The sequence below is a fragment of the Octopus bimaculoides genome, chromosome 2 (assembly GCF_046866305.1).
Source record: "Octopus bimaculoides isolate indiv1 chromosome 2, ASM4686630v1, whole genome shotgun sequence".
In the NCBI taxonomy this organism is placed as follows: Eukaryota; Metazoa; Mollusca; class Cephalopoda; order Octopoda; family Octopodidae; genus Octopus; species Octopus bimaculoides.
Window position 1 is genome coordinate 171,159,819 of NC_142929.1, and position 23,423 is coordinate 171,183,241.

The window sequence follows — 23,423 nt, forward strand, 5'->3', positions numbered from 1 at the left end:
TATTGTTTTCAGTCGTGTTTGTTTGTTTGTCTGTGGACGAGATATCTCAAAAGCCACTGGATAGATTTGGGAAGAACTTTCAGGGATGTTGGTCTCATGACTGGCACAAACTGATTATATTTTGGGATCAATCCGGTACCGGACCAGGATTCTGGATTATTTTTCCTGTTTTTTTTTTTTTACTTAATCTTTAAGAGCAGTCAGGTTCATTTTTAGTATTCTTGTTTGTGAGAGCAGTTGAGTTTATTTCAGATATTGTCATTTTAAAAATCATCTCTGGCTAATCGTTGAAAGGATGTTGGTGTTGCCTTGGCAGAGGTTTGTGCTCTCTGAGTGCTCTTGTTTATAATTAGTTTCCAGTAAGTATAGCTATGAAAGTCTTCAAATAAACATAAAATAACTCATGCTTTTTACCATCCACAAATGTTTACAAAAGAATTTTGAGGATTTTATTTGGTTAATATATAAATCATATTTTGAAATATTCAAATTAGATTTTAAGTTACTTAGTAACATTTGGAAAAATTGAAGTGATAAGGACAGGATAGGAACAAATGGCAGGACTTATATTCATTTGATACGATGTACATATATGTACGATGAATATATGTACAGGGTGCGGTGAAGATATTGTAGTCTAAATTATGCAGAAATGAAAATAACACTGACACCTCATTTTAACAGATATATTTACAAAAATTACATAAAAATAGCTTGAAATGCTAAAGAGTAAATTTATTCAATAAAATCACCATTGGCTTCAACCACGGCCTTTAGATGACTTCAGAATCTCCTGTAACTCTTCTAGACAGTCTCCTTGTTTAAGTTGGTGAATGCTGCCATAATCCTTGCCGTCACTTCATCTTTGGTGTTACTAGGAGTTTTGTTGGTTTCTCGCCCCACACATAATAATCAAGGGGGTTGCAGTCTGGGGAATTAGGTAGCCAGATGTTAGAGTTGATGTTGCAGAAATTGTCTGACATCCATGACTGGGTTCTCCTGCTTGTGTGGCATGGTGCAGAGTCCTGTCGCCAAACATAGGATCCTCCAGTAGTTGCCCTTTTCACCCAGAGCAGCACTACCTCCTCTAGGCACTTGATGTAGGCCTCTGTATTGAGTCTGAGGCCGTGTGGGAAGATGAATGGAGGCATAACTTCGCCAGACTGTTGGTAGCTGGGATGGGGTTGGAGGGCAGAGGGCAGTAGAAGGAGTTGTCTTGAAGTTGGCAGAGAGCTTCCGCCTTGTAGAGGTCTGCATGCCACACCACCACAGCTCCACTCTTGTCAGCCAGTTTTATGATGATGTCCGTGTGGCGTCAGAGACATCGAAGGGCCGAGAGTTTGGCTGGGGAGATGTTTAGATGTCAGGGACACTTGGAAAAGTCAAACCAGTCCTCAGCACGCTGGCAGACACCCGCAAAAAGATCGACTGCTTGGAACTGGCCAGGAGCTGGCGTCCACTGGGATGGTCAGTGGCCCAGGTCAGTGAAGCTGATGGGGTGTTGCGGAAAAGCACACACAACCTAATGCAGCGCACAAAGCTGGGAATATCGGCACAAGTCCAAAATTCGTTGCTGGATGGAGTGAGGGGGATGAAGCGCAGACCCCTACTGAGGAGGGAGCGCTCCACCTCAGAGAGGGGAAGATCTGGAGGAATGGTAACAACAGACTAAAGTGGAGAGGGAGGTGGATGGGACAGAAGTAGGAGGGAGTGGGGTGGGTGTAGGCTGGGAGGGATGGGATGAGGGGTATATGTCTTGGTGATTAAGGTGTTGTACTCATCATAAGATTGTGGTTTCTGTTCTGGGACTGAGCAAAACGCTTCATTTCACATTACTCTAGTCCACCCAGCTAGCAAACATGAGTAATATGGTGATGTTGCAACAGGCCTGGCAAGCCAGCAATAGAAGGTGTACCTGCCTAAAAAGACAAACAGAAAGGAACTTTTGGACTGACGGGCCATAAGCCTACTCTAGTGTTGGGTATTACTCTTTGATTTCCTCTACATTTTTACATCAGATAAAGCTTTCATCTCTGCATTAGCTGACTTTTGTTGTCATAGTACCTATACTCTTGTACTCTTGGTTACACTTGTTATCAGTAGTATGACTTTTAGCCTAAATGATGTAACTCAAACTTTCAGCTAAACACAAATATGTAAACATGACCTTTCTATAATATATCTGATGCTTCCATCATGTAGTAATCTCTTCTGTATTTGTCAAATAACCTTTTGTCATTTATGTATAGGTTGTTTATACAGAAATTCAAAGGATAATTTCAAAACTTAGTATTACCAAATAAATTAGTGTCAATTCACAACTTAACAGCCTGTATATTGTTTTTTATTTTATGTTTTGGTTTATTTTGGTGGTTGGGGCCAGATTTTAATGTCAGCTATTCATAAATTAGTTACTGTATTTGATGGCATCATTTAAGACATACTTTTTGTAACTAATGACTAGAGAAAGATCATCCCAGTTTTATTAAGTAGGCCTCCCATTAGCTTTAATGTATTAAAAACTTTTCCTGAATATGTACTGCTGAAATTTGGGTGCATTTAAAATGCTTCTGCATCTTTTATGTGAATAAATACACTAAGTATGAAGCAAAATTTTTATATTCTTCTGTTTGAAGTACGTTCAGTTTTGGCCATTGATGTTTGCTGCCCATATTTTACAGTTATATTTTGTTTGCAAAATACTGCTGAATTATATAAAATCTTAGTTTGAATTCAAAAGTTGGCTTTTGGGTTTTTTTTATTTAGTCATGACTATCTTCCAGGTTTTATATGACCAAAGATCTCCCGTTGTAGCACCTCTTTGAACTTCCTCCACTCATTCTAGCAATGAAACTTTTACAACCATCTCTGACTAATTAGGTCACCTATGAGAATTGACAATGTCTTCACATGACTTTAACTTGATTCTTCATTTTGCAATTAAATGTGCCAATCATAAGATCTTTTAACCTTGTCTTTTGGAGACCTCTATGCTCAAACAAAACCCATTAGACACAATTGAATAAAAATAGAGGGAAAATATAAAAAAAAATTATTAGGCATAGGAGTAGCTGTGTGGTAAGTAGCTTGCTTACCAACCACATGGTTCCGGGTTCAGTCCCACTGCCTGGCACTTTGGGCAAGTGTCTTCTACTATAGCCTCAGGCCGACCAAAACCTTGTGAGTGGATTTGGTAGACGGAAACTGAAAGAAGCCTGTTGTGTATATATATATATATATGTATGTGCATATGCTTGCATGTCTGTGTTTGTCCCCACAACATCGCTTGACAACCGATGTTGGTGTGTTTACGTCCTCGTAACTTAGCGGTTCGGCAAAAGAAACTGATAGAAGTACTAGGCTTCCAAAGAATAAGTCCTGGGATCGATTTATTCGACTAAAGGTGGCGCTCCAGCATGGCCACAGTCAAATGACTGAAACAAGTAAAAGAGTAAAAGAGTAACAGTCCTCAAAGATTTAGAGCATCGATTCTAATTGATGTAAATATGTACTCACAGTTGTAGGGCTATTTTGAGAATCTTTGAGTGTAACATTCAGTTCCTGAGTCTTGGCGTTAATCAAATTTTGCAATGGCACTATAACACTGCCAACAAACCTGTAAATAGAAAATATAAATTGTTTCAATGTTTCTAACCACTTAATTTTTATAAAACTTTTGCAAATTAATCCCATGTTTTGCAATTTTATTGAGAGTTGGGTGAAACACCCTGAAGTTTCCGAATTTAAAATGTATTTGAAAAAAAATTACATAAAGAAATTTAACAAAATAACTTAAATATCCTAGTTGATATTACTAACATCCAAGATTATATTTGGTAGTATTAAAAATAATTTTCAAATTTGTAACCTTTATCAAGGGTAAAATAAATTGTTAATGAAAAATTACTTTTTTTAAAGTAAATGTCCCGTCTTTTATAAAACTTTTATTATCCTTGTATGAAAGTCATGAGCTGATTGGAATATTAAGTTATTTTACCATGATGGCTACATAAGCTATCTTTTGATGCAAAATAAAATCTGTCAAGATATCAATCATATTGTATAGAAATAACCAGACATTCCAATATCAGAACTTGGTTTAACCCTTTCATTCAGATTACACTGTCAAATGTAATGCTCATTTATTCAAATTGTTTGGAACTTATATGTTATCTCTTAGTTTCACAAATTCAATGCTGGGATTGTTTATTCTTAAAATGACATTGTAGGATAGATGTGAGAGGTCAGATCTGGTTGGTTTGAACATAAAATAAGTAGAATATTTGAGCCTGATATGGCCAGCTTAAATGCTAAAGGGTTAATAATAATGCCTTATCTGATATCAACCTCTTGAACATAAGTGTTTTTCTAAAATGGCAATTCAGATTGTCTGAAATCCCACCAACCATTTTTTTTTAAAATCTGAAATCAGGATCAACCATGAAAGCTATGGTTACAAATGCATCTTAACTTAAAAAAAAAAAAAAAAAAAAAACTCTCACTGCCAAATTCAGCAAATATGACATCAAGGAGGATTCATTTTATTTCTTCTCTTTCTACCCCCATTCAGTAAAACACAAAATCCCACAAACAATTGTGAGAGAAATACCCTTTTGTTCCTCTTGATGACTGTTTACACTACCCTAACTTTCCAGATTACTTAAGGTAACATTTAAGTCTAGATAATGTCAGAAAAATAATCACACCCTTCCTTGCAGTGTCTGATCCTGGAATAACTTTTCTTCTGAGAGTATCATCCCCTTTGCATCTAACCTGTTTTGTCAGTGATTTCAGCTCCATGGCAATTTTTTTTTTTTTTTTCAATTTTAAAATATTATTCTCCAAATTTTATTTTTGGGACCCTCTAATATATTTTATTTTACTTACATATTAAAACTATCAAGATTGCTATTTTTAAACTTCTATTATCAAGTTCATTTGCATCTGTGTTGTTGTTCAACTCCAGCTAAGTTCTAATCGAGTTTTGCCATAATCAAACTTGTTCCAATGTGACCATCCTGTTTTTCTTCAGGGTATGCAGAAAGATTCATTATTCAATGTCTCATTTGCTAATTTAAAACTGAAAATCACCTTCAATCAAACTCATCATCAAAGACATTCAAGTCATTTCATTCCTGCACACATACACTGTACTTTGAAATGTTTTATATCAAAACAAAATTGAGCTTGTCACTCATCTACTGTAGATGAATGAGGCTAGTACTAAAGCAGTGTGTGGAGCCATCCATGCTACAAGGTTATAAGTACACTCTTTGAGGTCACTAATATGGTTTACAAACTTAACCAGAAAATGCTTTTAATTCAATTTTCTCAGTTCGCTTTGCTTAGCAGATGTATGAAAAGCCCTTTTATCTCAGTGACCAGTACACTATTTCTGATTAAGTAGTTCAGCAGAGTGATCCTTTTGGTCTTGTACTGGTTATATTGGATATCAATGGTGTTGCTAGGTTGGGGCCTGAATTGGATTCAAGTGTCTGGTATTTTGATAGTGTATGGTTGCAGGAGGGAGTGGGATGGGCTGGATAGGGTCCTCAGTACAGTGAAGTTGTTTATTGAGGAACTCAGTCATAAGAATCTTTAAATTAATGATTCTAAATGTGAACTTTAGACACATCAGTCCATGGTAGATCTAGTCACTAAATATTTCAACACCCTCTTGGTCCAATTCCTAGGTAAGCTTGTTTCAGAATCCCTTGGACAATTTGTAAAGCCCCAAACATTTGGTTTTCATATTCTCTACCCCATTTTTTTTTTCATGCTTACTCCACTTTGGTGAGAAAAATTCACTTTTTCAACATGGACTCACTCCAAAGGCAGATGGGATGACATTATACTATTATGGAAGGGATCTGGCTTGTTTTCCATAGCAGCATATATCAATTTTAAAAATTGAGACAATTTTCAGGTAAAGCCTATTTTCAACTGTTTTTGAATAATCTGATCAATATTCAATGAGTCACTTTCCACAAGTGCTAACTTTCAACACTTTTCCTATGGATGAACATCAGTGGTTTACTTGGCCTGGATGGGTTCTACATCTCTATTGCTCTTGGAGTTGGAACTGATGTATATAAGGCATTGAGTTGTCATTGTGACAAGCCCCTTGTTTCCCAGAGCTTTCATGGATTATCACGTCAACTGAATGCAGGTTGTTTTGCTCATCACTAGGATAAATCTAACCGTAAAATGAGCCGAAGTCAGAGTAAATATCTCCTTAATTCTGGAGTAGTGGGATTGTCAAGGGAAAAGGCTCAAGGGTTGAACTCTTTGGTCATGAGCTAGAGGTCAGTGCCACTTACAGGGTGCAACATTAATAAGCCTTTTGCCTCGTTACATATCCTAAATGCTACAGCAAAGGTAGGAGCTACTGTATGGAACAAAATTCTGAAACACTGTACTTTTGGATGAATTAATTTGCAATCTGTGGCATTGAAGATATCTTGGAGAGCCTGGCTGCTGATAATGAAGTTTTTGCCATGAATTTATTTCAAATTAACTCCAGAGAATTGGTGGGGTGGGGGTTGGAGAGTAAAACTAGTTGATGATTAATTTAACAAACTTGTAAAATTTATGCAAGAATTACTTTTGGTTCGCATATGTAACAACTAAATTACTCCACAACTAACATGATAAATCCACCCAGTCTACTCTATGAAGTAGTTTGTAATACAAAGAGTATATAGTTATAAAACCCCATGCCAAAAATAACATAACAGAGACAGAATTAACCAGCTCTTCTCTGTTGTTATGAGTCCCAGATAATGACAGACACATGAGTTTTGATTATTCAAGAATGTTACCATAAGTTAATGAGGCTACAAATTAAAAGTTCAAGTCACATATATTTAGAGTGCTGACTATGCAGATTACTTCGCTAAGTGCTCATCAATGGCTTATGTATTATAGACACAAAATAGACTGGTCAGATTTATTTTGAATTTGAGATGCTGAGGTTCTGGGATATTTAAAAAAAAAGGGTGAAAATTGAATAAAAGAAAGAATGCAAGCTAAGGCATGAAATTTGGGAAAGCAAAGTTGGCTGATAGAAATTAAGATTATTCAACACCATCCACAATGAAAATAATGATTGGCCAAGAGATGGCAACGACAGAAATTTTATCAACTAATGTTGGTCTATGATTTGAAAATGAAAGTGGAACAAAAAAAAATATAACTTTGGAATGTGGAAGGTGTATATTTACAAATTCATGTAAACTACATAACGGAAATAATTGCACAGAGCACAGATAAAAGATTGGAAAATTGTCAAAGTGACCATAATAGTCTAAAGGAGTCCAAAACTAAATGACAAATATAAGCTCACTATTTTTATTCTTATAGCAACCAACTGGTTGTCAAGAGATAATATGCTTAATTTCCTTCAATGAAAAATATTTTATCTTTCATTATAAATTTTCCTACATTTAATCATATTTTTATATAAGGTATAACAGCATGGGTGACCATATAAAAGTATTTGTAGTAAATAATTGTTTTCATGGGATTGACAGAGGGAAAGACTTTCTCACTGTATCAACAATTCTTCTAGTGCTAGTAGCAAGATTAATTCATCTAGACCACACTGTAAAATTGTTTGAGATAGGAAGGACATACAGTTATAAAACTCATACCAAAATAACATCATATAGACAGTAACAGGAGTTGGTCTTTCAGTTTTGCTATGTGTGTTAGATGATAACAGACAGCAATGAGTGGTGAGGTGTTAAGAGAGCCATCCATGGAAAAGCAGATGTAAAATGGTGATAATATTAATGTTAAAACAAATGTAGAACTGAGGAAATGGGCTAAAATCAGTCACTAAAACTGACAATGCTGTGACAAAGTTCATGTAAACATCATTTTCACAACTTTAAACATAAATTGTATTTTTACCAGTGAAAATATTTACCAAAATTCCAAACAGTGATGAACCAAACCCTTAAGTTAGCTTCAAATATTAGTTATTTGTTCAGTTATGTCAACAAGGTTTGAAAATAAATATATATAGCAACTGTATTTCATTTCTCACAGATAAAATATATTTAAGCTTCAGAAATAGACCAGTTTTAGAGACTCTCACTTTCTTGTTGACCATCTAGTTGGTAGGACAGCACCCTATTAGGGTTTCCCCAAATTTATCAAATGAAAAGGAAAGTGAACTACTATCAATTACAGATCTTCTTGAAACTGAAATTACATAATATGCTTGCTTTCTACATTCTTATCTTACATAGCAAGTAGCATTTCTCTTTTCAATATTTCATTAACATGTGTGATGGCAGGCTGCCAGAATAGTTAGCATACCAGACAAAATGTTCAGCAGCATTTCCTGTCTTTATGTTCTGAGATCAAATGCTGCTGGAGTCAAGTTTGCCTTTCTTCCTTTTGAGGTTAATAAAATAAGTACCAGCTAACACTGGGATCAATGTAATCAGCTTGTCCCTTTCTCCCCAAAATTGCTGGCCTTGTGCTAAAATTTGAAACCAATATGTCATTATCATGTCAAAATAGCATTCCTTAATTTAGAAGTCTTTAAAATGGTGCATAAACATAGCATTGTATCTAAATAGTAACTAACTTTAAGAGAAACCTCTTTTTCACAGTGTACTCAAGTCGCTTTTACATCAATAGGTTGAAACACCAAAATCATTGATTATTTTGTATTTCTATTTAGAACAGTTGATACAATGGATTTTTAAAATAAACGACAGTGACACACCTTAATATTTATATCTTTTCTAGCAAATTTTATAGATTTAAATTGCGTAAAGAAAGCTTGTGGGAAGCTTTAGCTAACAAAAAATTTTAACTCTCTCTCATTTTCCTTTCTACTCTAGGCACAAGGCCCATAATTTTTGGGGAGAGGGCCAGTTAATTAGGTCAACTCCAGTATGCAACTAGTTTTCATATTGTAAGCAACACCTTAAGACAATTGAGCTAAAGTCTTGCTCTGAAGTAATTCAGCTTTTTCCACTAGCAGATGATACCTTTGTAATGTTAGCTTAATTCCAAGAATAAATATCTAAAGCTACTAAAGTATGGTTTCAAAACTGAGACCATATATTTGTTGGAGATTATTGCAATCCCTACAATAAACAAGATCCTTTCTTCACAACAGCTGTTTGGATTGACACTTAAATAAGTATAAGTTAATAATTTTATTGTTAACATGAACTAAACAAATAGAACAAGTGTGTTTATTGATATTTAGTTTAGTTGAATATACCAGTTGGAGATTAAAGATCAAGAATAATTATAGTTTAAAGAAACCCAAGAAACCAAAAAAAAAAAAAAGAAGAAACCCTGTCTATTAGCATTTAAACCCAAATATTCTACCTAGTTTATGCCAGATCTAGCCTCTCACACCTACCTTACAATGTCATTGGAAAAATAAATAATTGTATCATTGAAATCCTGAAGCTACAAGATAATGGAGGATTAATTCAAAACAATGTAAATAAATAAGCATTATAACTGACAGAATAGCCTGAAATGCTAAAGGGTAAAAGATTATTATGAAACTTATTAGCTAGATGACAGTTTAGTTATTTTCATGGAAGGCATTATTGTTAATTAAAATGTACATAACATATGAAGATGTCAAATAGTATTTTAGAATATTTTAGTAAGAATAGTGACTGTAACAAATTCCATGCCTTCAGGTTGAAAGTAGTTTTAGTTTCTTGTAGTTAATGAAATTGTTAAACAGGGTATAACACTGAGTTTCATCAATTTTGACGTACAGACAAAACTGACATTTGGAGATGAAAAGGAAATTTGATTCAAGAGACATTTGTAGGAGTGGGAGGTTTTCTAATAAAGAAAGCTTTGTAGGTTTATTTTCACACTTAACACTTAATTAATGTTACCTATTAATAAAATTTAAATCAAACATTACTGAAAACCAGTTAAACCCCCCCCACCCAAATCCTCATAATTTGTTTTACTATATTTTTCTGCATTTTTTACAATCACAGTTTCAAACTATAGAAGTTGCTGCTTTGGAAGTACATGTTCTGGAAGAACGCTTACATACTGACGGATTTTTATGTATGCTAGCCACTCATACAAAATGAAAGTAGAAGCTGGATCTATTTTTATATTAAACAGAGCAGTACCGTATCAAGGGCAGAGTTGTAAATTCAGTATCTGCCATAAATGCAATGTGGTATTTGTGGTGTTTGGGCTGTGACGAGCTATGTGTTGTGGTGGAGAGGGGTGAGGCAAACAGAGGTGAAGCCAGACCGGAAGGGTCAAACCGGAAGGGTCAGATTGGAAGTCGGCGACACGCGGTCGAAGGCTAACACGTAGGGCCAGTGAGGAAACAGCGACGTTACGAGAAAGACGTGTTCCGATTAGGAGCGATCGTGTACTCCGCTGCGGTCGGCAAGGTAAGGTCCAATGCTTCATTCTGTCCTTTTGCTTCTTGTTGTCTTCTTCCTCCATTGCACCACAAGCTATTTCGGCCCATAAGAAAAAAAAAAATTATGTGTGCAGTCAGGATTGCTAGTGACATAATTAAGCCGTTTTGCAGCGACACGGACGTAGTCGCATGGCTAAAGAAGATGAAGCTAGTCGCAAAGCTCCAGGGAATATGCGACTTGGCAAGCTTTCTACCGCTCTACTTAGATGGTCCGGCATTGGCGCTATTTTTAGAGATGGAAGAGAGGGACCAAGTTAGCGCGGAGAAGATAGAAATCCGCTTGATGGAGGCCTTCGCAGAAGGGATGTTCGAGGCGTACGCTCGCCTGGGGAGAGCGAGGTGGACCGGCGAACAGGTTGACATGTTTGCCAACGAACTTAGGAGGTTGGCTAGACTGGCGGTGTACGAGGGAGAATCGCTGGATCAAACGGTAAAGTTGGCATTTGTGACTGGGTTTCCTGATCACCTGTCGGTCGAATTGCAGAAACTGCCGGACGTGAGTACCATGCCAATGGCGGATATAATATCGAGAGCTCGTATGTTAGTTTCCTGTCGTATGTCGTCACCGCTGGTAGCAGCGGCGACAGCAGTATTGAAATAAACAAAAATTGCTTATATGCAATGCATCTAAGTTTACATACATGTCAACTTGCATCTTTGTATATAACAGCAAATTTTTGAACAGTTATCATGTTACTAACAAGGAACTACGTTGACAGTAATTCATTACTCTGCACTTGAGGCCGTGTTTATTCAAAGACATAGCATATGGAGTCTGTAGGAGGCTAGTTATAAAATAAATAGGTTAGCAAAAAGCATGTTAAGTCTCATGAAAGTACACATGCATATGTACAGACACACACACACACACACTAAAGTAAATGGCTACGTGATTTAAAAGCATTACTGTTCAGCTAAATCATCATCATCGTTTAACGTCCGCCTTCCATGCTAGCATGGGTTGGACGATTTGACTGAGGACTGGTGAAACCGGATGGCAACACCAGGCTCCAATCTAATTTGGCAGAGTTTCTACAGCTGAGCTATTTAAAGTTTATAATTACTGTATAGAAATATGTCAAGAAAAAACAAAAACAAACAAACATTTCAGCCAACAGAATTTGTTAATATTAGGAAGGGTGACTTAGAAAAGATAAATTGATATAGTGATTGGGGCCATTTGCTATGTATACAGTTACTGATACAAAGAAACTTTAATATTTCAGGTGACTGAATAATCAAGTGTTAACAGTTTGTATTGTTTCCTTAAGAAAGGACATAAAGCACTGATTCAGTTCATTTAACGGGTGACAACTGAAAACTTTGTTTAACGAGATAAATATTGACAGTGTTAGGATTAAACCTTTGAATGAACGACTTAGAGAAAAGCAATACAACTATTGGTAGTGTAGTTTAGTGCCCTAGTAGCTCTTTGCTTGTTGAAGGCCAGTTTTGTTTTCTGGCTCAATAGAGCTAAACCCCTACTTCCAGGAAAGATACAAGTAGTTAAGATTTGGTGTAGTCCTTCCTTCTCTTATAAAGCATTGTAAGGGAAAACTAGAATCATAGAAGTAAATTTAATTATAAAGTATCCTGAGCTAACATAAACAGTGTTACTAAACTAAGTGGAGACTAATTAAGAACTATCAACACATTAGTTGCTTAGCTGAATGTAATTGCATAGAATTGACTAAATGCTTGAGGTGTGAAAGGCAAAAGGTAGTTAACTACAAGATTTGAGAAAAAAAAAAAAAAGTGCATCAGTTTATAAACAAAGAAATGAGCTTACTTAACCCTTTAGTATTCAGATAACCAGGACTATAACTATCAATATTTTCTCTTTTATTTATTTTAAAGCAGTAAAATCTGAATTTAGGGACACTTGATCACTATTTTTAGCAGGTTGAGGGACAACATAGGGGCTTCTTCGTTGGTTCAGCCATTAAATTTTGATGAAGCAGAGAAAAAGACTAATAAACAAGGACTTTCAGATTTAATACAGAGGATTTTCTTCTGAAAGTAGTTTAGTCAGTCAGTTAGTAAACCTTAACAGAAAGCTTATCTTTCTGTTCAGAGGACAAACACTCCTCACTTCCTTCCTATGACCCTTATAACAATTCCATATACACCCTCTTAATGAGTGACTAATTTACATATTCATTCTCCTCTTGACAATAACAAACTTTCTATTCTGGAATTTTGTTACTTTCCATTTGCAGTTATGGCATTCAAAATTCGTCACTGTGCCATCATCATGCCAAATCTTAAAATTTTTTTTCTTATTTTGAATTTCAACTTGTCAGAAATATTTATCTTAGTGTGATATCTTATCTATATCACAAAGATATGGAATCACAAACAGCTAAACATTAACAGTAAACATTGCTGTGTCTATACTGGTATGAAGTGAAAAGATATGACTTGACATCATCATAGTTTGAGTAAGCTCTTATTTAAATTAATGCCCTCCAAGACAGGTCAGAGAATCATAATTTGCTTATAGGTTTCATTTTTGCCACAGTTTCTACAGCTAGATGACTTTCCTGTTGCCAACCACTTCACACAGTGTATTGGGTATATTTTAGCATGGAACCAATAATAACATCATCGTCGTTTAACGTCTGCTTTCCATGCTGGCATGCATCGGACAGTTTGACTGAGGGCTGGCAATCCAGAAGGCTGGACCAGGCTCCAATCTGATTTGGCAAGGTTTCTACAGCTGGATACCCTTCCTAACGCCAACCACTCTGAGAATGTAGTGGGTACTTTTTACTTGCCACCGGCATGAAGGCTAGTCAGGTGGTACTGGCATTGACCACACTTGAATGGTGCTTTTTACGTGACACCAGCATGGGAGTCAGTCAGGTGGCACTGGCAATGACCACGCTCAAACGGAGCTATTTACGTGCCACTGGCATGGGACCAGTCAGCTGGCACTGGCCAAATCCATTTCTCTTATTTAATATAATATCATTATTTACATAATCAATCTACTAAACATTTCTCTGATGTCAAAACTTCCCAGAACGTTTGATCTAGATGATAAAACTTAAATCAATACATTTTTAACATCGTACACAGACATCAAAATAACTGATGATCCAATGTGGCAGCCTCTATGTGGTCACTTAAACTTGATAGAAACAGCAGCCAATCACCTTACTATCTTGCAAAGAATATACTGGTTACTGCTGTCAAAGCTACAATATGCCTAAAAAATTGGAAATGTCGTGGCTGGAATGCTTGATCAGGATTTAGTTGGGGCTAAGCAACAACATTAGCTGAAGGTAAGGAGCAAGACTTAACAAGTCTTAGACTTAAAGAAAATAATAAAAGAAAAATATTTGACAAGTGGACAAAGAACTAAGACTAACATGTTTAGAACTAACATCAAGCAATTTATATTATTTCCATTCTTTTAGGTTATTACCTAACCTTTGACAACATTTACAATTCCACCACCAAAATATAATTAATTTCTTTCAATAATTAGGATGAAAATAACCAAACTAAATATTTCAGTTTCAGAAATAGCCTCAATACTAAAAAAATATTTCAACAGTTATAAAAAAAAAAAAAAAAAAAAGCAAAACAAGTTAACTGGTTGGTTAATGAAAGAGAGAAAAATTCAACAGGGATGTTGGATGAAGTGGAATTGAATAAATCATTCTGGAGATTTATAAAAAGCACCAATACTAGTGTGTGTGTGTAAATATAACTTCAGGAAAAACAATGAAAATAAAAGAGAACTTTAGACTAAATGTTTTTACAGTAGTGAGTTCTGTTTCTGCTGGCTGTGAATACAGCTCTATTAGATGTCAACAAAATTCCAGCAAGGAAGAGTGAGAATTTGTTAGATTTAAATTCTTTACTCTACACTGCAAACATGCTCACTAAATACTCTGGACCAATCGTGGCCAACATAGACCATCAATCGTTTTCCAGATTTTATTCTAGCGTCAAAATAGCTAGGATTTTCACACAAATAGGATTTTCTATAAATTTTATGAGATATATTCAGTATAAGTTAATAGGAATGTATCACATCATCATCATCATCATCTAGTGTTTTAAATCTGGGTTTTGTCTCTTAACGGGGGTGGCCGGATCTACCTCAATGCTATAGCAACCGAGGTAGGCAGGTGCAACCCACCCCAACGTTTGGGCTGGCTGGTGCTCATTCTCCTTGGCTATCATGAGGCCTTTTTGGAGTTAGATTTTCTCCAGGGAGCATGCCTTTGCTTATCCCCAACCTGTTTCCCCCCCTCATCCTCACAATGTCTAACTACATGTATTGTACTACCATTTTAATTGATGTACATTTCTCCATGTGAAGGTGCATGGCTCAGTGGTTAGAATGTCAAGCTCGCAATCATAGAGTAGTGAGTTCATTTCTAAGACCAGGCTATGTGTTGTGTTCTTGAGCAAGACACTTTATTTCATGTTGCTCCAGTTCACTCATCTGTAGAAATGAGTTACGATATCACTGGTGCCAAGCTGTATCAGCCTTTGCCTTTCCTTTGGATAGCAACGATGGTATGAAGAAGGGAGGCTGATATGCATAGGTGACTGCTGGTCTTCCATAAATAACCTTGCCCAGACTTGTGCCTCAGAGGGGAACTTTTAAGAAGGGGGTCTTTACTTTTCACATTTCTCTGAGATACCTACCTGCAAAATAGCAATTTTGTTATCTGGGTTGTTAGCTTACAACAAATCTATTGTTCTATTAAGGACACTAAATCTATTGAAGGCCATGAAGAAGCCTAATGTAACAGCTCAAGCTTCTTGAAAATAGTAGCTAGATCACCCTCAGATCACACTTTGCCATTTTTAAAAAGAGAAGGATACAAACACAAATATAAAACTAGATACTCCTGAAAATGCCGGATGGTTAGAGCTGGAACAACTTTGCTTGATCTGGGTTGATTTAGAGATAAACAACAACCAGATCTATTCCATTGGCTTAATGCACCTCAAAGCAGCTATTAGTAAAAAGTCTTCAAAATATGAATAAGAAGTATTTAGCAGATTTAGGATCAGTATGTCAACTTTTCAGTTCTATTTTGATTTCATATCAACTCCACTCGCCAAGAAAACATTATGCCTTGGACACAACAAATTTCTAGTCAAGACAAAGATCCAAGAAAATAAGGATGTACTGTAGTATCATCATTATCGTTTAACGTCCGCTTTCCATGCTAGCATGGGTTGGACGATTTGACTGAGGACTGGTGAAACCAGATGGCTACACCAGGCTCCAATCTGATTTGGCAGTGTTTCTACAGTTGGATGTCCTTCTTAAAGCCAACCACTCAGAGAGTGTAGTGGGTGCTTTTACGTGTCACTCGCACGAAAGCCAGTCAGGCGGTACTGGCAATGGCCACGCTCAAAATGGTGCATTTTATGTGCCACCCGCACAAGAGCCAGTCCAGGGGCACTGGCAACGATCTCGCTCAAAAATCCCACGAAGGCCAGCCAGGCAGCACTGGCAACGGTCACACTCAAAATGGTTTATTTAATGTGTCACCCGCACAAGAGCCAGCCCAGGGGCACTGGCAACGATCTCGCTCGAAAAATTTCATGTGTCACCCGCACAAGAGCCAGTCCAGGGGCACTGGCAACGATACTAATCAAATTTAAGTGTAACTCATTTGCATAAATTGAGATCAAATCCTCCTGAAACTAATTTTAATTGATCTGAAGCAGGAATGATTGTAATATTGAATTATAATGGAAACTTTACCACTGTAGTTTATTCTAGCACTAGAAAGGAAGCTAAATGCAATAACCTCATCAATGTTGAGATAAACTACATTGAAGAGTTTTCATATTGAGAAATTCTACTCAGTTAAGTAATCCTGGAAGGTTTTAAAATTTATATTGCAGTAAGCAAGCAGCTAAATTTCACTTCAACAAAATGAAAGAATTTTGTTCAAATTTTAAAAGAATTATAATATTTCAAAATCCTTTTGAAGGTCAAATAATTGAAAAATCTTGATTCTAATAATTTCCTTTATAAAAATACTTTCTGCATCATACTTAAATAGTTTGGTTAAAAGTGAAATTGAATAAAAAAAAGAGTTTAAGAAATACTTACTTGTTGCGCCCAATCTTTTCATAATCTTTCACTGTAACAACTAATTGATCATTGGGTGCAAGAGGAACGCCTTTCAAGTCAAATTCCAATGTCTGAATAAAAATAAAGTCAAATATAAACAATGGATATATTTAAGTTTCAATTTTATTTTTAGTCAGTTTTTTTTTATATATATATTCTTTCCTTATTTCTATTTGCATATGAATTCTCAGACAAAAACTGACTGCCTGCCTGCCTTATTATTATTATTATTATTATATATAACACTGGCCTCTTACCCCTAACATTCCTGCTCAGTCACCATCTACTTCTCCCAACCCTTTATTCCATCATAATGCTTGCATAACAAGGGGTTATATCAAATCTATTGGTATCCAGTAGCTTCCAATCACCACACTTTCATTTTTATTAACAACCATCATGCTTTCTTACTATTAATTATCTCTACAACTTTCCATCATTTGCTCTCTGTTGCTACCACCTTCATCGTCTTCATTATAGTCTCTCTTCCATTACTCCCTCCTCTACAACACTGTCATTCCAATTACATTTCTCTCATTGTAACCTTATTTTTTTCATCCTCTCACCTTAGTTCATCATTTCATCATTCATCTCTTCTATTCACCCTCTTGGTTCTTGAACAAATGGACTCAAACTTAGAATTCTTTAGTCTGGTGAGGTACAAGGCAACATCAATAGAGTTGATGCCACAATAAAATGTACTCTTTATAAAAGTAGTTGGAGAATAAGTAAATATAGTGTAAGGTTGAGAGGACTCTTTAGTTTTGTCAAAAACCTGACAGCTTTGCTAGTGCTGGTACCATGATAAAATCCAGTACAATCTTTAACTTTTTAGCATTCAGATTACACTATCAAATGTAATGTTTATTTATTCACATTGTTTTCAATCAATCATACATTATCCTATAGCTACGAGATTTTGATGATGTGATTGTTTATTTTTAGAAATACATTGTAGTGTAGGTGTGAAAGGCCAGATCTGGCTGGTTTAAACATAACACAGGTAAAATATTTGGGCCCAATAAGGCCAGTTTAAATCCTAAAGGGTTAAAGCAGGGCATGTTAGAAAGGACATTCAGCCATAGAAACAGTGCCAGAAATGGAATGTACAAGTGAGACACGATCCTCTGATCCTTCGAAAAAGGCAGTAAATCTGAATAGAAACAAATTCATATTGTGATAAACCCAGCCAACATAAGCCCCCTTGGAAAGTAGACATAAAATGATGATGATGACCTGATAATTTATAATATATTATTGCTAATTTAAGGAGTAACATTAGTATAAACCAGTGTTTCTCAACAGGGGTCCATATAAGATTTTGTGGGGCCCATGCAACAAAATAGTAAATTGAGGATCCACAATAGTAATTTAAGGGCCCCTGAAAGAAGTTTGCTTAGATGTGTGTATTGGTATGTATTGCATGAAACAGGTTTCTTTCTCTGGTATTTTCCATAGTTCAACTTACGCAAATTAGTATGAAAAAAACAATAAGGATTTTAAAGAATAAAAAGTTTTGAATGGTACAACAATGCACTATAATACAAAAAATGGACTATATACCTGTTGTAATTTGGTTATCTATAGTCTGATGATATTTCGAAATAAGAAGATCTGAAGAAGGAATTGTAATTCAGAAATATCATCGGACTATAGATAACCAAATTACAACAGGTATATAGTCCATTTTTTGTATTATAGTGCATTGTTGTACCATTCAAATCTTTTTATTCTTTAAAATCCTTATTCTTTAAAAGGCAGACTGTATGACGCATGCGTACGAACAACCATGCTACATGGCAGTGAAACATGGGCTGTAACTGCTGAGGACATACGTAAGCTCGCAAGGAATGAAGCCAGTATGCTCCGTTGGATGTGTAATGTCAATGTGAATACCCGTCAGAGTGTAAGTATCTTGAGAGAAAAGCTGAACATTAGAAGCATCAGTTGTGGCGTGCAAGAGAGACGATTGCGCTGGTATGGACATGTGGTGAGAATGGAGGAGGATAGCTGCGTGAAAAAGTGCCACACCCTAACAGTTGAGGGAACCCGTGGAAGAGGTAGGCCCAGGAAGACCTGGGCTGAGGTGGTGAGGCAAGACCTTCGTACATTGGGCCTCACCGAGGCGATGACTACGGACCGAGACCTTTGGAAATGGGCTGTGCGTGAGAAGACCCGGCAAGCCAAGTAAGATCGTTGCCAGTGCCCCTGGACTGGTTCTTGTGCGGGTGGCACATGAGATGCACCATTTTGAGCGTGGCCGTTGCCAGTACCGCCTGACTGGCTCCTGTAGGATTTTCGAGCGAGATCGTTGCCAGTGCCCCTGGACTGGCTTGTGCGGGTGGCACATAAAAGACATCATTTCGAGCGTGGCCGTTTTCGTGCGGGTGACACGTAAAAGCACCCACTACACTCTCTGAGTGGTTGGCGTTAGGAAGGGCATCCAGCTGTAGAAACTCTGCCAAATCAGACTGGAGCCTGGTGTTGCCATCCGGTTTCACCAGTCCTCAGTCAAATCGTCCAACCCATGCTAGCATGGAAAGCGGACGTTAAACGATGATGATGATGATGATGAAACAATACACAATGCTTCAAGCGAATTACAATACTCTCCTGCCAAAAAGGATTTTGAAAGAAGTTTCTATAAAACTAGTTTTTAAACATTGAATTTACCAGAATAAAACATTAATCAAAGGGGTCCATAAATGAAAAATGGTTGAGAACCTCGAAACCTTTAATATATGTTGGATAAAAAACAATTATTTTTTTTTTATGTTGTTTTAAATCTAAAATGTCAACTAGAAAGCATCCTTATATCTTTGTTACTGAAAGCATGCAAATATGTGAAAAATGCAAGACTTTACATATATTATCTTTGATTTCCTATCTCAGAGATCTAAAACATACTGCTTATCTTAAGATTTCACAAGTAATTACACCTAGAATAAGAAGAAAAAAAAGCAAATAAAAACTGAAACATTTTACAATGTACTACTTAATAGATAACAGTACTAATTATTTACAATTAAATTAAATAGCTCATAATTACTTATGAGCAGGCATGACTTGTTGTTAAGAAATTTGCTCCTCAACATGAGGTTTTGGGCTCAGTCTTATTGCACCGTACCTTGGGAAAGTGTCTTCTACAGCCTTGGACTGACCAAAGCCTCCCAAGTGAATTTGGTAGAAAGTAACCTGTGTGTGTGTGTGTGTGTGTGTGTGTGTGTGTGTGTGTGTGTGTGTGTGTGTGTGTCTGTCTGTCTGTCCTTGTCTGGATATCACAGGATTGTTACAAACAAGTGTCACTGTTATACAAGTTCCTCATTTCTAGTCTTCTGTTAAAACAAGTCCAGCTATGGGGGAAATATTACTTTGCTTGGAAACAGGTGAGGGTTGGAGACAGGTGAAGGAATATGGTCATAAAAAAAAATCTACCTCAAAACTATATTAAAGATATATATATATATATATATATATATATATATATAGGAAGGAGAATATACTAAAAAACAACAACAGACGAGGACAGGTGGTGTAAATAACAAAGGATGTATTAGTATGACGCTCGGGAATACGGAAAGTCTTTGACATTTCGGGCTACGCTGTTCAACAGAAAGAATACGGAGACAAGGAGAAAAAAAATTGAATAATGTCCAGTCAACGGTCAATCATAATAATGGCTGATCATAACAATGGCTGACTGGAAGTTAGAAATTCTTTTTTCAGGAGAGCTAAGAAATGGGGGAGATAACAAACGGTGATCGAAGAACGAGGGGCTGTGTGTGGGAGATAGAATGCTGGTGATCTTGAGGTATGTAGTGTGAAAATGGGAAAGGGAGAAAGCAGTTGGTCAGTTGTAGTGTGTGCGTGGTGTGATGCGAGGGTATTGGTGTGGTGTGATGTGAGGGTGTTGGGAGGTGGGGAAGGCATGGGTGGAGTGTGGGTTAGGCTGAGGGTGGGGTAGAGGTAGGGGTCTGTGGGTGTGGTGGGGTATGTGGGTAGGGGGTGGGTGGTGGGTGTAAGGAATTGGATGGGGTGGAGTGGGAAGGTAGAGTAGGAGTGTGTTGGGGTGTGGTGGGATGAGCTTATGAGGGGGTGTTGATGATGAAGGGGGAAGGGGAAGGTGGATGTAAGAGAGGGGGAAGATGGGTATGGGAGGGGAGAGAAAGAGAGGAGAGGGTGGGTATAAGAGAGGGGGAAGGTGGGTATGGGGGAGAAAGAGAGGAAGAGAAAGAGAGTGAGAGAGAAGAGAGTGAGAGAGAATATATATAAATTTAATAATAGGATGAATTATTTTATAAGAATTTATCAAGTAGCCAGCATGAAAAAAACCTCATAAGGGAAAAAATTCATCTATTCCCCAAAATATATTTATTTATATAAGGGCATTACTATACAAGAATGCCTCATGCTAAGAGAGACTCTAAGGTAAAACTACCATAATAAACACATTTTTACCGGTAAAATTGTGTTTATTATGGTAGTTTTACCTTAGAGTCCCTCTTAGCGTGAGGCATTCTTGTATAGTAATGCCCTTATATATATATATATATATACATATATATATATATATATATATATATATATATATATACACACACACACATTTGTCCAACCCATGAAGATGAACATTAAAAGATGGAGAAACATCAGCCTTTTTTGATCAGATCAGTGATTACAGACATTCCAGTTGTCATTTCCCCATGCACAATGCAATCAAGATTGCATTATTCAATATGTTCTTTTAAAAGAACATTAAGATATGACAAGGGAAATTTAGCTGCTATTTCTAGTAGGTTGAGTGACTATATTAACAAAAATATACTTCATCATCATTTTAGCAGCCACTTTCCCATGCTTGCTTGGGTCAGACAGAATTTGCTGAGGCAGATTTTCTACAGCCAGATACCATTCCTGTTGCCAAGCTTCACTTGTTTCCAAGCAAAGTAATGTTTCACCATGCGCAGATCATACTTTTGTGGATGATTGGAAACGGATGAATTACAATGCATGTCTGATGGTGACAGTCATTTACAACAACATGTGATGTAAAGACAAAGTTACACAACCACATATATACATGCATGTCTTCACAATGGACTTCTTTCAGTTTCCATCAACCAAATCCACTCGCAAGGCTTTTAATCAACCCAGAGCTATAGCAAAAGACACTTGCCCAAGATGCCACTCAGTGGGACTAAACCCAAAACTAACTAAAAACACCAATTAGAAACAGCTGCCAAATATAGACAATACTTATTTGGTTGCTACTTCTAGCAGGTTTAGTGACTATATTGGCAAAAGTATTTATACCTCCAAGAGAAATTAAAGGTAATTTGTGAATGCTGGAAAGTAAATAATATCAAAGTAAACAGTCCGAGGATTTTCATGCTTAAGTCATTCCAGTAGACTTACATTCGTTTTTTTATCATCATCATTCAACATCCATGTTACATGCTGGCATGGATTGAATGGCTTGATAGGATCTGATGAGTCCAAGAATTGTATCATGCTCCAGTGTCTACTTCAGCATGGTTTCTGTGGCTGGATGCCTTTCCTAACTTACAGTGTGCACTAGGTACTTTTTCCATACCACCAGTACCAGTGAGGTGACCATGCAGCTTGCAAGACTATGAACTGAGTGAGGAGGGGGTAACTTTATGGTAAGAGAATAAAGAGTAGAGAAGGGTAGGGTATGAGAGAAAAGAGCCAGAACAAAACAGGTTTCTTGTGTTCTGATAATGTTTCTTTGAGTGTTGTAAATTTCAATAATTCTATATAGTTGGTAAAATTTCTTTAAGGACTTACTGATTTTCATAACATTGACCATTCAAATATAAATTAAGATTAGTAGTAAACATATTTCAAGCCTGTTGTTACAGACCATATGATTAGTAGTCTAGCTCATCACATCATAGTGTTTCTCCTTCCATATTGCTTTGTTATTACATAAGCCCAACACCACAGATTCATAATAGAAGGGAGGTGGAACTGTGTGATATTTCACACTTTTCTTTAGACCACCAAGGAATAAACATGAAATGAAATAGTTGCATGTGGGAAATGACTGAGATGCAGATTTGGTTTACCAAGAATTTCACTCTACATCACTTACCACCACCAGTGTCTGAAGAATAAGAGGGTCAGACTGATGGAGGAGAAAGAGAGAGATTGAAGTGGGAGAAAGGGATACACATAGTAGAAATAAAGACAAAGTTTTTTTTTTTTACAAAAAAGTGAGTGTAGAAGAGGGAGGAGTAGGTATAAATTGTTCATAAATGTGGAGGGTATTTAGACATGTCTGTACATATCAGTGATACTAGATAGATCATTGAGATATAGGAATACATATGAAAATACATACATACATAAAAACTCAAAAACACTTACACAGATCAACACTTAATTACATTTGTAAATAGATATCAAAGTTTTGTTTATACACATGTGAAACTCCTTTCATCTCTATCAATACAAAGGGCAGAGGACTTTTCCTATCTCAACTACTAACACTATAATTGGATATTAAGATAATGATAAAGCATAACTACACACAAATGTACTGAAGCAAGAAATTGTCTTAAGTGTTCTTTAAATTACCCTTCGAACATTGTAAGCTCCTATACTCAACTGTACAATTTTTGTATGTTCCAACCTCTGGAACACAAATAGTATATCCCGTTTCCAAGAAAGTGACTCTGCAAACATCCAACCTATTGTCTTGACATCCAACGTCTAAAAATAAGATAGTTAACTGTCTTTATGTGGTTACTCAACCTGCTAGAAATAGCAGCCAAATTTTCCTGAAATAACACCCTACCATCTTAGAAAAAAAGGACACATTATATAATGCAGTCCTAC

At 36.5% G+C, this 23,423-nt stretch overlaps 1 protein-coding gene across 5 annotated transcripts in view; it reads right to left on the minus strand.

Annotated features, from left to right (window-relative positions):
- LOC106876851 (myoferlin) overlaps window positions 1-23,423 on the minus strand; it is a 198,796-nt gene that overhangs the window by 130,233 nt on the left and 45,140 nt on the right. For all 5 annotated transcript variants that reach the window (XM_089348070.1, XM_089348069.1, XM_089348068.1 and 2 more), the window contains exons 3-4: window positions 16,542-16,633; window positions 3,517-3,616 (exon numbers count right to left, since the gene is read on the minus strand). In XM_089348070.1, the coding sequence (XP_089204196.1) occupies window positions 3,517-3,616; window positions 16,542-16,633 (192 nt within the window). The remainder of the gene's footprint in view (window positions 1-3,516; window positions 3,617-16,541; window positions 16,634-23,423) is intronic.